At 56.0% G+C, this 14,150-nt stretch overlaps 1 protein-coding gene across 3 annotated transcripts in view; it reads right to left on the reverse strand.

The window, feature by feature from the left end:
• Window positions 1-356: 356 nt before the first annotated feature.
• The window catches only part of TNFRSF1B (TNF receptor superfamily member 1B), a 33,928-nt gene continuing 20,134 nt past the window's right edge, over window positions 357-14,150 (reverse strand). Inside the window, exons 5-11 of one of the 3 annotated variants that reach the window (XM_087446789.1) lie at window positions 13,940-14,033; window positions 13,298-13,518; window positions 12,727-12,804; window positions 12,093-12,127; window positions 6,114-6,321; window positions 2,011-2,320; window positions 357-1,273 (exon numbers count right to left, since the gene is read on the reverse strand). In XM_087446789.1, the coding sequence (XP_087302915.1) occupies window positions 1,177-1,273; window positions 2,011-2,320; window positions 6,114-6,321; window positions 12,093-12,127; window positions 12,727-12,804; window positions 13,298-13,518; window positions 13,940-14,033 (1,043 nt within the window). In that variant the 3' untranslated portion in view covers window positions 357-1,176. Of the gene's footprint in view, window positions 2,324-6,113; window positions 6,322-12,092; window positions 12,128-12,726; window positions 12,805-13,297; window positions 13,519-13,939; window positions 14,034-14,150 lie in introns of all 3 variants that reach the window. The other 2 variants (XM_087446788.1, XM_014783874.2) reach the window with 2 other exon arrangements.

A 14,150-nucleotide genomic window follows, 5' to 3' on the forward strand; every position in this document is an offset into this window, starting at 1 on the left:
TCACTCCCCTGAGGAAGGGGGCTGCACGTAAACAAGCAGATCTGCAGAGCCCCCACTCCAACCCCAAGAGCAGGCTGAGGAGATAGAGGTGACAGGGCATGTGATGAGGGCATATTCAGAGGCCAGCTGGTGGTTCTGGGCAGGAATCTGCCATCTTACTGTTCACAGGTCTGAGGGAGCAGCAGGTTCTCAGCAAGGGCAGCTGTTATGGGGGTGCTTCTGGGGTCCAGCCACAGCATGGCCTTGTCAGACTCCAGTGGCCATGACCCTATCTCCTCCTACACATTGGTGGCAGGCAAGCAGGACCATAGACAAACCCCCGCTCAGACCGAAAGCCAGAGCCAGGGGTCAACGTGTACAACAAACAGAAGGTTTATTTATAAGCAGGAATGCTGTCCAGTAACAGTGCAAACTCATTGTCTTGGCATCAACACAAGCCGGGGAACTGAGGCCACACCCAGAAAGGGTCTGCTTCCAACTCACCATGGCTTCCCTGCTCTGCTGGGGTGATGGCAATGCAGCCTGAGGTCCTCCCAGGACAGTCCACCAGGGGGCAGACATGCTCCATCGCCACACAGGGTCAGATGTGGGCAGAGACCCTGGCCAGTCCAGGCAGTGGATATCTGGATTCCAGGGTGGAAGCCTTTCTTGTCTCTATCGTAATGGCTGGACTCTCCTACCCTCCAAATTGCAGCTGCCAAGTTCAAGTCCAGTGGATTTTTTCAACAAGGAATCCAAGTACTTGGGACCCAACTGGCTTCTCAAGGAGTCCCCATCTCCCGTCCTTCAGGATCTGGTCAAGGCCACACTTGTCCACCCTCTGCAGGGTCTTAGGTGTGTGTCTGGGGGGAGCAGGCTGACTCTTTAATGGAGAAGAATCCTTTGGCAAGATTGTTGGCTTCAGCTGCTTCAAGCAAGCCATTCAACCCAACAACATGGCTACAGAGACCCGCAGCACACAACACAGACATACAGACACACAGACACAAGACTGGCTCTCAGCATCTCACATCCACTTAGGATCACAGTGGGCACAGTACCAAAGTGGCCCCATGACTCCCCTGGGGCTGGGCCTCCAGGAACAGTGGGAGGGGGTCAGGGAAAACAGGGGCACCCCCTCGGGAGGTAAAGGAGGAAGGTCCAGGCTGAGGTAGGAGGAGAGGATGACTGCGAGCCTCAGTCATCTCTGGTTCCCGAAATTCCCTGATAGGAGAAGGTGTGGCCTTGGAACCCACACCAGACAGCAGGGAGGAGGGGCTGGAGCTGGGGGGACCTGAAACAAAGGTCAAAGGCAGAGGATGCAAACTCTGAGTTTGGCTTTGTTGTGTGGTTGGCTTGTTTGCCTGCATGGTGCTTACTTTTTTAAATTTAATTGCCACATGTTAAAATTGGAAGATTTTCAGTTAGAGGTTTGCCATCTTGCCCAGACCAGGGCACGCATTCAGGCTGCTTGCCTGGACCCTCTGGGCAGCTGGTTGTCACACCATGATACAAGAGGTGGAACTAGCAGGAATGGATTTGGAGGTGGTGCTTTTCAAGGGTCCTGAGTAACTTGGGGACCGCCCTACAAGGGCTGTCACCCCTGCCTTGCATAGAACCATCTGATGGATGACACCCCCACCCCCGCTGGGACCGACTTGCAGTCTCAGCATCCAGGCTAAAGCACTGCCCTTTCTCCATGGATGACGCACGCACGCAGCGTCCCTCCTCCCCAGTAGACCCAGGGATGAAAGACTAAACAAGGGCTCCAGAAGCCAAGCTCGCAGGACTGGCTGGGGGGCAGCTCTCAGAGAGGCAGGGCTTGCCCGGGGCTGCCCAGCAGTCCCTGTCCAGCTAGCCTTCTGAGAGGGACGCACACTGTGACAGGAGAGGTTTTCCACGACTCTCCCTGCCTCATCCCTCCACCTGCAGGTGAGAGAAAGGCTGAGGCTGGAGGCCACTAAAGGAATTTGGCCCAGAAAGAGCCAGAGTCCTGGGGGTGGGGCCTAGAAGGACCAGGGATGGGCCCACCTTGGCTGTGACATGTCCCAGGCCGGCCTGGTTAATGATTTCATCCCGGCATCAGGCACGCCAAGGGGCAGGGGCTTCTCCTCTGGGTTCTGCTGCAGAGTCTCTGGAGCCCCCAGTGGGGACTGACACGGGCATTCCTCCTTGGAGAAGGGGACCTGCTCGTCCTTCGGGGAGCCTGAGGGGCTCGCATCCGTGTCCCCCGTCGTGGAGCTGGTCTGGGAGGGGCACTGAGAGCCGTGACCAGAGCTGCTGCAAACATTCACGATGCATGTGACGTTGACCTGCGTCCCGTGGCCGCCAGGGGAAGGCTCTGCTAAACACAGGATGGAAGATGGTGGTCAGCGGGGGTCTTGGAGTGGGGGATGTCTCCACAGCCTGTCTCTTGCCCAAGAGGCAGATTAAGACACCGATTAAGAGCACTGGGCCAGGAGCCTAGAGGCCACGTTCTAGCCCAGTTCTGCTGTATAACCTTGGGCAAGTCACTTAACCTTCGTGTGCCTCAGTTTTCTCATCTGTCAAACAAGAATACGCAGCGCAACTCACCCCACAGATGGGAGGAGCCAATCATAAAAAGCAGGTGAAGGTGCTCCAAGAACAAAACATACCCCCACAAAGAATCAGAGAAGTGAGCAGGCACAAGAAGTATACGCTACAGAATACTGGTCAAGCAACGAAGATGAATTACTTTCCCGTAACCACAGGAAGGCATCAGCAGTCCTGGCTACACAAACTACGAAAAGGCGAGAACCCACTGTCACTGGGTAATCTGTATGGAACCCCTCCTCTGTATGACAAAGAATCAACATCAAAGGGCTTGGACATTGTTCCCTTAGGGAGATTAAACACTGAGACTGAAGCAGGGTCAAATCCTCCCCCAGGAGCAAATCTTCCTCCATGTGGACCTGCCTCGAAGATTTCATAAACCTGGGGACTCCAGAATGGTGGTAGTTTGCCCTCATCACTGAGGCCGGGATGCCTGGAGCTTTGCAGCCTGACAATCCTGGGTTCAAATCCCTGCTCTGCCTCCATAAACTTGGCCAAGTCACTTAAACTACTGGAGCTGCGGTTTGCTCAGATGTAAAATGGGTGTAATGACGCTGCCCATCTCCTTGCAGGCAAGGATAACTCTGGTTCACTGCCATATCTCCAGAGCCTGCATGGCTCCTGGAGACGGGTGACACTCTCAACGAAGCTCGGGTTGAACACTGGCCCCAAATATCCAACCACTTGCTCTGCACCTCAACCTGAACTCTTGATTCCACCCCATCTCCTGTCCAACCTGTTCCTCCTCATCTCAGGTCACATCCCACCATTCACCCAGCTGCTCAGGCCCAAAGCCTTGGACTCATCTTTCTCTTACATCCCACATCCGATCCATCAGCAATTCCTGCCTGGTCCACCTTCAAAAGATACTTCAAGTTCACCACCTCCTGCTACTGCCCCAGGCAACCTCCATCCACTCCCACCTGGACCAGTGTGAACAAGCTCCACCTGTCTCCGGCATCTACCCCGCTCCTCTGCACTGTGCTCCCCCAGCAGCCAGAGCCAGCCCTTTAGAACTCGGCTGCTCAAAACACGACAGTCCTCACCAGGCCTACGAGGTCCTGCACGACCTGGTGTCTGTTGTCTCCCACCCCATCTCCTCCTGCTCTGTGATCCTGGCTGGGTTCCTTCCAGCCACACTCACCTACCTGCAGCTCCTTGAGCCCTCCAAGCCTCAGGGCCTTTGCATGTGCTGCTCCCTCAGCCTGGAAAGCTCTTCTCTATTTCCATGGCTCACTCCTTCCTTTCTCTCAGGCCTCAGCTCAAAGGCCACCTTCTCTAAGAAGCCTCCCTGATTATCCCCTCTAAAGATGTTCACTGTGTCCCATCCATCACTCCCTATGTCCCCATGTCCCTCTTCTGCTGTGATCTCCAGGGCAGGCCCCTATTTCTTCCCACTGTACAATCAATTTCCTGGGTGCTCAACTGTGTCTCCCCCACCAGGTCCTGAGCCCAGGGGGGTGGGGCCTTTTTGACTGGTCCCTGCTGTGTCCCTAGTGCCTATAACACGGACACATGTGAATGAATAAAACCAGCCCACAGGTCTGTTTTGTTCTTGGTGGTGGTGTTTTTAAGTGAACTGGCTGCCAACACTTAAAATTCAGGAGTTTACATTTTTAAAATGTGGATTTATGGCTTCCGTCGGGAGCCAGATGAGGGAGATGTGGCCACGGAGGGCCCACATACCTCAAGGCAACTGGCAGGAAGGGCTACAGGGCGCCGGTTCACTCCCACCTTCCCGCCCAGTGCCTGTGGGCACCTGAGTTCCTAACCAGCTGGTGAGGGACTAAATGATGGACAAGCCTGGAGATGAATGGAAGGGGCTGGACACCCAGACGCCCCTCAAAAAGCCGTAGCTGCTGCTGCTGGCACTGCAGGGACCTGCTGAGTGCCCAAACACGCATGGTGTCCAGGGTGTGTGGGAGGGCCAGTCGCTAGTGTCCAGTCCAGTTTGTTTTCCAACTCCAGGGAAGCCTGGGAGGAGGATGGAGCCAGCGAGCTGCTCTGCTCAGACAGCCCCAAGCAGGCCGGGGAGAGGGAGGGCTGAAATCATGGGGCTGGAAGGAAATTTCCACCCTGAGCCTCCACCGCACCCAAATGTCACCCAAAGTCACCACAGCCGTTGCACATCATGAATGAGATACTGCAGGGGCGGACAGGGGGACCACAGCCCCAGGGTTTACCCGCTGCCACAGCAGAGAGAGGTGTTGGGGTGGGAGGGAGAGAAGGGAAGAACAGAGGCCAGAGACCGGTGAGGAACAATCAGAAGGGGCAGAGGGGACAAGGGGTGGGCAGACATGGTCAGGGGTGCTCACCGGGGCCAAGGATGAAGCCACACCAGGTCGGCTGTGGAAGTGGTGTTGCTAAGAAATTGGAAGATGAATCCAAGAGTTGGACAAAGACCAAGAATTTATGTGGAGCTCATTCAGTCATTTGACAAACATCTAGGGCCACCTGCTGTGTTCCAGGCACTGACCCAGTCTCTTCCTTGGGGAGTTCTCAGGATGGGGGTCATTGACAAGACACCACACTGATGAGGGTGGGCTATGTGGGGATAACAGAGGTGGGCCACCTCAGCCCACACGGAGGAAGCAATCCTTGAGTCAGGTGACAGGTAGGAAGGGGTGTTGCTGTCCCGCCAAGGAGGTGCCCTGCTCACCCCTGGATGAGGAAACTGAGGCTCGGCGGGGTGAAGGAGACTGCTCAGATTCTCAGGGTACCAGAGCGGCCTCAAGGGCATCCGGGAATGACCTGAGTCCACGGCCATTCCTTGACCTCCCGCCAGCCAGTACTGCCAGGTGAGTGGGAGAGACTCGAGCCAGCGGACTTGACCCCTCACTACAACACACACTACACACTACGAAACACAACCAACTGTGGACACTGGAGCTGCCCACCAGGGACACTGTCACAGACCAGGTCCAGGGCAAAACGCAGACTGCATGAACAAGGCGTGGGCTTCTCCAGAACACACACGGTCCCCACGATCCCGGAGCCTCAGGCCCAAAGGGACTGGGCAACAGGCCACAGGGAGGGGAGCCCCGGAGACATCATTTAGTCACTCAGCTTTCTGCCCCAGGGCTCTGGAGCCCAACAGCCCAGGGGTGATTCCTGGCTCTTGCTTTTACTAGCTGTGTGCCCTTGAACAAGCTGTTTAAACTCTCTGGGCCTCCACTCCCTCATCTGTAAAATATAATAGGAATCAACATAATAATATAACACTATAATAATATATAATAAATATTATGTAATTACAATATATAACGACATAATAATATAACACTATTATATAATATACAGGAAAATTCACTGCCTGGATATGGGGGACTCGAAGGACTGGAAGAAGTCCGCGGCTCAGTGCTGCACGTGAGGGGGCGGAGGGAGATGAGGCTGGAGGGCGAGCCAAGGCTAGTCATGGGGGCTTCGAATGCCTTGCCAGAAGCTCGGGCCCCGTCCGGCAGGGGAGGGGAGGAGGGGAGGCCCAGGAGAAGACGGCTAAGACAGAAACCAGGAGGAAACAGGAAGAGGGCGAGGAAGCTGGCTGCGCTCCCACCTCCTACCTGAGCTGCTGGAGCTGGCCCGGGCCTCCCCAGACCCGCTGGCCTTCTGCGTGCCTGGCGCCTGCAGCTGGTCCCCGGCAGGCGCCCTCTTGTCCGCGGCGCTGGCCGAGCTCTCCAGGGAGCTGCTGCTGGAGCTCTGCGCCGCCGTCAGCAGGTGCTGCTGCTCGGGGCCCGGAGCACCTCCGGCCTTATCAGCAGGCAGGTGAGGCTGGATGGAGAGGAGAGGAGAGGAAGGAGAGCCGTCAGCACATCAGCCAGCTCCTCTTCCCCTCTTCCTTCTCACCACCATCTGCACCCCATGTCACGGCACTTCACAGTTTACACGGCACTTCTGCACACACCCGCACATTCTTTCCACACACAGCGCTTCCAGGACCTGTGATTCTCCGTGGTTTCTGTGATTAGCATCTGGCTGCCCAGCTGGAGTGTGAGCCCTGTGAGGGCAGGGGCCAGGTGGCCCTGCTCACCAAACAGTCGTAGAGGCAGGGCAGGACTTTCATCCTCATTTTGTATAAGGAAACAGAGGCCCAGAGAAGGAGAGTCACTTTCCTAAGATCACCCCATCAGCACAGCGTGATGCGGCCCAGCCTAGCAGCCAAGAGCAGACTCTGGAACTAGATGATGTGGGTGCAAATCATGACTCCATCACTCACTAGTTGTGCGACCTGAGACAAGTTACTTAACCTCTCTGTGCCTCTATTTTTTCATCTCTAAAGGGAAAATAAAAACCTACGTCCTAAGGGTTGCTGTGAAGATTAAACGGCTGGATATTTGTAAAGTGCTCAGAACAACGCCTGTTCCATAGTGTGCTCCACACAATGGTTTGTTAGGTCGAGGGTAGGCAAACCACTGCCACGAGCCAAATGCAGCCACTACTGTTTTTGTACAGGCTGCGAGCTAAGAATGGTGTTTACATTTTTGAATGGTTGAAAAAAAGTTTTAAAGAATAATTAATTTCATGACACATGAAGTTCAAGTTTTAGTGTCCATAAATGCAGTTTTATTGGAACACAGCCACTCTCAGTTGTTTCTGTACTGTCTGTGGCTGCTTTCCTGCTGCAATGGCAGGTTTGAGTAGTTGTTACAGTGGCCATATGATCCCAAAAGCCTAAAATATGTACTATCTGGCCCTCGTGTTGAATCAATCAATCTCATGCAGAGATCCCTTTTATTTGGGATCCTCAGCCAGGCTGTCTCAGCAGCTCTTTCCAGACTCGATTCCCCACGCTGCTCTGTGACTCCTCATATCTTTTTCTCATAGAAGAACATAAACAATAACAACAGCAATAATAATATTAGCTGACATCTGAGTTCCATCCAATGCCAAGCAGTGTGCTGAAGTCCTTCCAAGACACTATATTGATCCTACCAACAGCCCAGTGCTATCCTTGCCTTGCAGATGTGGAAACCGAGGCCCAGAGAGGTTGAGTGACTTGCACAAGGTCACACAGGTAGAACATGGTACAGCAGGGCTAAAACCCACGACACCTCTCCTGGGTCTTTGGGGTTGCAGCTCTAGAGACTCAAGACAAGGTGCCCATTTCCAGACCCCGTGCTGGGGAGCACCTGGATATTCCACTTGAGGCTGGTGCCTGTCCACACTAACTGAACAGGCACACAAGCCCCTGCCTTGGGGTTCTGGGTGATGGCTGGATCCCAGAAAGGGGATGGAAGGGGCCACGTTCTCATCTGCTGCCCTGGCCTGCCCAGGACGAGAGGGTCGGGGGCAGAATGAGAACGGAGGTGAGTCAAGGGCTGGTGGGACACGGCCTAGCATGGTAGGGGGCAGTGAGGGTCACAGGGTGGGCGTTTGCTATGGGGTTGGGGGTCGTGTTAGCCGCCCCTCCCCAGGAAAGGGTGATTGGCCTCGCTACAGAGGGAGCTACAATTCCAGGTGCGCTCTGAGTAGCGGCTGCTCCTTCTGGCCAATCACTGCAGCCTCTCGGCCACCTGCCCCGCCCACCATGGCTGTGGCCTCTGGACACTTGAGCCGGCCTCAGCCCTCAACTCCCTGAGGCCAGAATTCAGCATGTTGGGATCCTTTGCCAGCTGTCCCGTGAGGCCATGGAGGCCCAGAGAGGGTGAGTCTGGGGCTCAAGATCACAGAGCCGGTCCGTGGTCGGGGCAGGACAAGCCCAGGTCAGGGTACCAGAGCTGCCTGCTTCCCACTGCATCCTGCTTCCCTGGCTTACGGCCACCAGTTTGGAGGGATGGAGGGGATTTCAAGGTCTGGCCGAGCCTTCGCCCAGGTGGTCTGACCTTGGCAACTGGCCCCCACCCCCAGCCCTGCTCTGAGCTTGGACAAGCGGGGGAGGGAGGGAGAGGAGGGGCATCCAAATGTCATTCCTCAACCCCCAGAGAAGGGGCTTTTCAGGCCTGTGTCCCGCTTCTCTGCTAGCGAGGGCCAGGCAGAACAGAAACCCCCAAAGGTCACAGCCTGCCTCGCTCCTCCAAAGCCACAAGTTGTAAAGTTCAGGCAGGCTCTGAGTGGGGCAGACGCATCCTGAGTCCTGTTCCTTGGTCTGTGACCACTGTAAGGGGGAGTACCAAGGGGGCTCATTCAAAAACAAGATTCAGCCAGCCAGCCCCTGTCATGGCCCAGCCCGGCCATGGGCAGAAGCAGACACCCTGGGGAGCCACCAGCTGGGTCTTCCAGATGCCCACAGCGTCCATGTCTGCCTGTGTGTGCGAGTGTTCACGAGGCCCACACACCTGTATGTATAGGTGTGAGGGTGTGTGCAGTGTGCACACACGCATGTCTACATGTGTGGGCGCATGTGTGCATGTCTGTGAGTGGTGTAGTTAGTGTACATGCTGGGGGTGGTGAAGAGAAGCACTCTGAGGTTTGTGTCCCAGGCCACTCGCATCAGCTGTGTGACCTTGGGAAAGTTACTTAACTTCTCTGAACCCAAGTTTCCAGGGCCATAAAAGTGGGGCAACACTCATTGCCTGTGTTGTAGCACGGCTGTGAGGCTAAACAACGCTCAGTACCGTGACTGGCATACATTCAGCTCCTCCTAAATGCTCACTCTCATTATTAAACGTTAGCCCGTGCATGAGCGTGTTTGTGCGGAAGACTGTGGATGAGCCCACATGTTTGGATACACTGGCCTTTTCTAAAGAAAGAGGGCCGGCCCCGTGGCTTAGTGGTTAAGTGCGGGCGCTCCGCTACTGGTGGCCCGGGTTCGGATCCCGGGCGTGCACCGATGCACCGCTTCTCCGGCCATGCTGAGGCTGCGTCCCACATACAGCAACTAGAAGGATGTGCAACTATGACGTACAACTATCTACTGGGGCTTTGGGGGGCAAAGTAAATAAATAAATAAAAAATAAAGAAAGAGAAGCCACTGTCCCGCCGTGCCTGGAGGGACAGGGCGGTGCTGATGACTCACCACTCTCTCCACCCCAGCGTTACCAGGCAGCCTCTTAGCAGGGACCTCCAGCCAGCGGAGGAGCAGAGTGGGATGCAGGCTAAGCAAGCAGGCAGGGGAGGGCACCCAGGGACTGCAGGGCACCTGGGAAGGGGACAACCTCTGAGGGCAGGCCCTGCCAGGGTTGGGGGAGCGTGGAGCCGCTGTGAATATCTGCCCTGGGAGAACCGGAAGGTGGGTGAAGGTGAAGCCTGTGGGCTCAGACTGAGTCTCAAACCGGGGCTATGCCACTTTCCTAGTGCTCCAAGCTTACACAGGCAGCTGAACCTCCCTGAGACTCAGTTTGCTCATTGGTAAAATGGGGATGAGGATACTGCATCCTCCAGGGGTGTGTGGGGATGCGGTGCCACAGCACAGGCAGAAAGCCGGGCATGGGGCTCAGCCAGCCGTGTGCTGGATCCAGCTCAGACCTGTACGTGCTCTGCCCCACTCCACATTCAGTAAGTTCTGGGGAGCCTGAAATTGGCCACGGTGGGAGTTCTTAAAACAGAGAAATGAGCAAACACCACGAATCTGGGTTGGGGTTTTTTCCCCACCCGGAGGGCCAGTTACCAGCACACCACTGGGCTCTACACACAACAGTACTCAACAAATAGTAGTTGAGTTGCTCACACTTAGTAACCGCAAGACTGAGTGGAGGGGAAGAGGAAGCAGGGGCTGCAGGGCCACACCCAGGACATCTTGACTGCACCGAGGATTGGGAAACACTCGGCTGGGAAACAGAATGTGGTAGCCGGGCTGCCAAGGTGGAGCCTGGAGGGCACACTTGCTCCACGTGCCACCAGGCAGCAGCCGTCAGCATCACTGAACCGAAACCAGACGAAGGAAGGGGTGGCATTTGCCCCCTGGGAAAGCGAGAAATGGTTTGAACTCCCAGACCGTTTGTGTTGATGTCTGCTGAAATACCAGAGGGCAGGTCAAGGGGCACTGTGCCACGAGTCCAGAGACAAGTCCTCAGGCAAGTGTGTGACCATGGGCAAGTCACTTTCCCTCTCTGCACCTCTGTCCTTGTCAGCAAAATCAGGAGATGAAATCGGTCTCTGGTCCCCACCACATCCAGAGCCCTGTGCAGGCCTCAGGCCCTGGGCCACCCAGGCTGAGCTCTTCCCTAGCACAGCGGTTCTCAAGCAGGGGTGAGTCTGTCCTCCTGGGGACACCTGGCAATGTCTGGAGATGGTTTTGGTTGTCACTCCTGGGAGGCAGTGCTACTGGCGTCTAGTGGGGAGAAGCCAGGGATATTGGGGGACAGCCTATAATGCACAGGACAGCCCCCCACGACAAAGAATTATCAGGCCCCAAATATCAACATTGCTGAGGTTGAGAAACCCTGCCCCAGCAGGATGGGGGACATGGAGGGAGCTCCTCAGGCTCTGTTTCTTCATCTGTAAAATTAGGTAAAAAACCCGCCCTGCCTACCAGGTAAGGGGTTGCAGCAGACACTGTGTACTGGCTCACCCCACACCCATTTCCAAGCCCTCTCCCCTGTCCTCCTCCACCACAGAGGCTGCCCCTTTCCCGCCTCTCTTGCAGCTAGAGGTGGTCACATGACACTGTTCTGGACAATGAGACAAAAGGAGGAGTCTCCCGGGGGCTTCTGGGAAAGCGTCTGATTTCCTGATAAAAGGCACTATGGCTGGCCAGCCACTTCCCCCTCTTTTTCCTGCCTCAAACCCGGAGGTCACATGAAGTGGTGATCACCATAAGGCCACAAACAAGAGAACAAAAGCCAACACACTAAGAGATGGCAGAGCCTGGGGTCCTGCTGGCCTCAGAGAGGGATGTAGTGAACCACTCCAGCAGCCGTCAACCTCTCAACTTCTTGGCAGGTGAGAAAAATAAAGCCCTGTTGTTTTAAGTCGCCGATAAGTTTGCAGTTACTTGCAGCCAAATGCCTTCCTGATGGAGAATTGATGAAATACTATGTCAGTGTTCTGTTTCTAGCAAAAGTCCTCCACGGACCCGACTTTACAAAAAGATCAGAGGTGAGCTACTTTGGTTGAAGTGGGGGAGGACCCAGGGCCCTGCCCTCTAGCCTTCACCTCAACTCCAGAGACCATCTCCTTGGGCCCTCTGTGGAACACTGGGGTACCCCAGCGCTCAGTTTGCAAACCAGTGCTCCACGAGGACGTACTTTCTAAGCACCGCGGAGATGCTGAGGATTGTTGCCAGTTGAGTGAGTGGCACAGCCCTGCCAGCTGGGCTGAGCCGACGCTGTCCCCATTTAATGGTGGAGGCAACAGCCACGAGCAATTTCACATCTGCCCAAGGCCACACCATAGGTCCACGGCCACCTGCTTGCCACCGGCACCACCAACCCCCCTGCTCCCTGATGTGGCCTCTCACACTCACAGTCTCCTTTATCAGGACATGGAGGGCTACCTAACCCCCAAGGACAGACCCTGGCTGGCCTTTCCTCAGCCTCCCAGGGCTCTGCACACTGCCTCACACTGGACAGACCAACCTCTAGAATTCACTGTTTCCCGTGGAACAAACAGCCCCCCAGGAAGGAGACAGGCGAGGAGGCGGGGAAGGGCAGGGGGGCACTCACCACCTTGGCTTCTCCTTGCAGGCAGAAGCGCTTCTCTGGAAAGAGAGAGGGGACACGTCAGGGAGAGGGACTTCCTCAGGGCACATCTGTCCTAACTGGGAGGGCAGCATGGGGCCCAAGCAGAAGCAGCCAGAGCAGGCCCAGCCCTGCGGGGAGCGATTACCTACCAGACAAGGTACACAGAAGCCCCCACACCCACCTCTCCAGCTGGGCTGGCATTCTGCTAGTCCCCTCCACCACCCCCAACCATTCCGCCACCTCCCCGCCTTTGCTCACGCCATGCCCTCTGCTTAGCCCGCCCTTTCTTTCCTGCACACACTCCACCCATCAAAATCTTAGCCAGCTCAGATGCCAACTGCTCCAGAAAGCCTGAATCCCCAGGAGTCCTACACAAGAATCCTGGCCTCCCCCCTGGATAGCCCTGATGGCGTCTTGCCTTTCAGTAGATAAGCGAGTGGAAGCACCTTCCACCTCTGGCTCTAAGCACCTACAGAACAGGGACTGCCACGTCCAGCCCTGTCTGACCCATAAGGCTGTGCCCAGTGCTGGACTCACAGGAGGTGCCCCAGAAAAGCTTCCTGAACCAGTGGAGGAACGAAGGAATGGATGAAGGAAGGAAGGAATGGAATCTTACTTTTCTTCTGGGTGACGATGATACAGTTCACCAGCCCTATTACCAGCAGACCCAAGGCTGTCACACCCACGATCAGTCCTAGAAGGAAAAGAGAGGCTCAAAACAGCTGCAAAAAGCAAGATGTCCCAGGGGCCAGGCAGGTCAGTCAATGACCAAAGGTGGCTGGGGTTGTCACACGCAAGGGGTAAGCCCAGTTCAGAGGCTCTCAAGTTTCAATTCTAAAACAAACAAACCAAAAACTGTGTGTCGAACAGAATATGTCTGTGGGCCACAGTCAACCTGAGGCCACCAGCTTGAGCCCTCTAGCCTGATGGAGTCCTAACTCCAGGAGGGAAGCCCATGAGGTGACCTAGCCCAGCCCACTGTCTTCACAGCCTAACGGGTTCATCAGAAACAGCCATCTCCCCTGACCCCACCTCTCCCCACCCAGGGGTTCCTAGTGACAGCACTAGGTCTTGGGAGAAGACAAGTCTCACCACTACCTGCATCGCAGGACAGAGTACAGGGTCCAGCCCACAGAGGGCTCTCAGTAAGACTCCAAGACAGGAGGGAGGGCCCTCTTGTGACTTACCGATTGGAATAGAGATGTTCCCAGTGATGAGCCCTTCAGCTGGGGGGCTTGGAACCATTCGGGGCGGGAGGGAGGTGCTAGGAGCTGTGCTGGGCCCTGGAGTTGGCTCCGTGTGTTGGGGTCTTGTGGACCCTGGCTGGGGCACAGAGGCTGGCTCTGAGGCCCCAGACGTGCAGACTGCATCCATGCTTGCGTTGCCAGGGATAGCCACCGAGCTACACCTAGGGAGGAGGAGGCTTGGTCAGGGGGCAACAGAGGACTGAACGGCTCAGGGTGGCTGGGCTCACTGGTGGGAGCCAGGCCAGTGGGCAAGGGTCCCAGCAGATGGGATGGGGAGTGAGTATGTGTGCCACGCCCTCTCTCAGGACCGCCCCTCCCTGTCCCCACTCCTGCTCTCCCCAAGCTCCCCACCCAGTCTTGACTTCTAGGGCAAGGCTGCTGTTCACCGAGCTGTCTGTCCTGGGGCCCCCATCAGATAGGCCCGTTCTGGTATTGAACTGGGCTCGGCAATGCCTCAACCCAAGAGAGTGAACGGAGGGCTTTCAGGCCCTACAGCACGGCCGCTCTGTGCTCCAGACCCCCATAGTCACTCAGGGACAGCCCCTCCCTGCTCCTCCAGAACCAAAGGACTGAGCCACTCACTTCCGGTGGGGCCTGCAAGTATCTGTGGATGACGTCCTGTCAGAGAATGTCCCCGGGGCACAGGGAGCGCACACCACATTCGATGTTGCAGTTCCTTCAATGAAAAATTGGAACCTGTCACCAACTCAAACTCTCCGTGGAACAGGTGGGCCTTGACATTGGAGCCCTAGGGGAGGTCTGAGGGGCCCATGGACCTCTGTCTGCACCTCTA

Source organism: Ceratotherium simum, chromosome 22, assembly GCF_057802395.1.
Source record: "Ceratotherium simum simum isolate JZ-2026a chromosome 22, ASM5780239v1, whole genome shotgun sequence".
Classification (NCBI taxonomy): domain Eukaryota; kingdom Metazoa; phylum Chordata; class Mammalia; order Perissodactyla; family Rhinocerotidae; genus Ceratotherium; species Ceratotherium simum.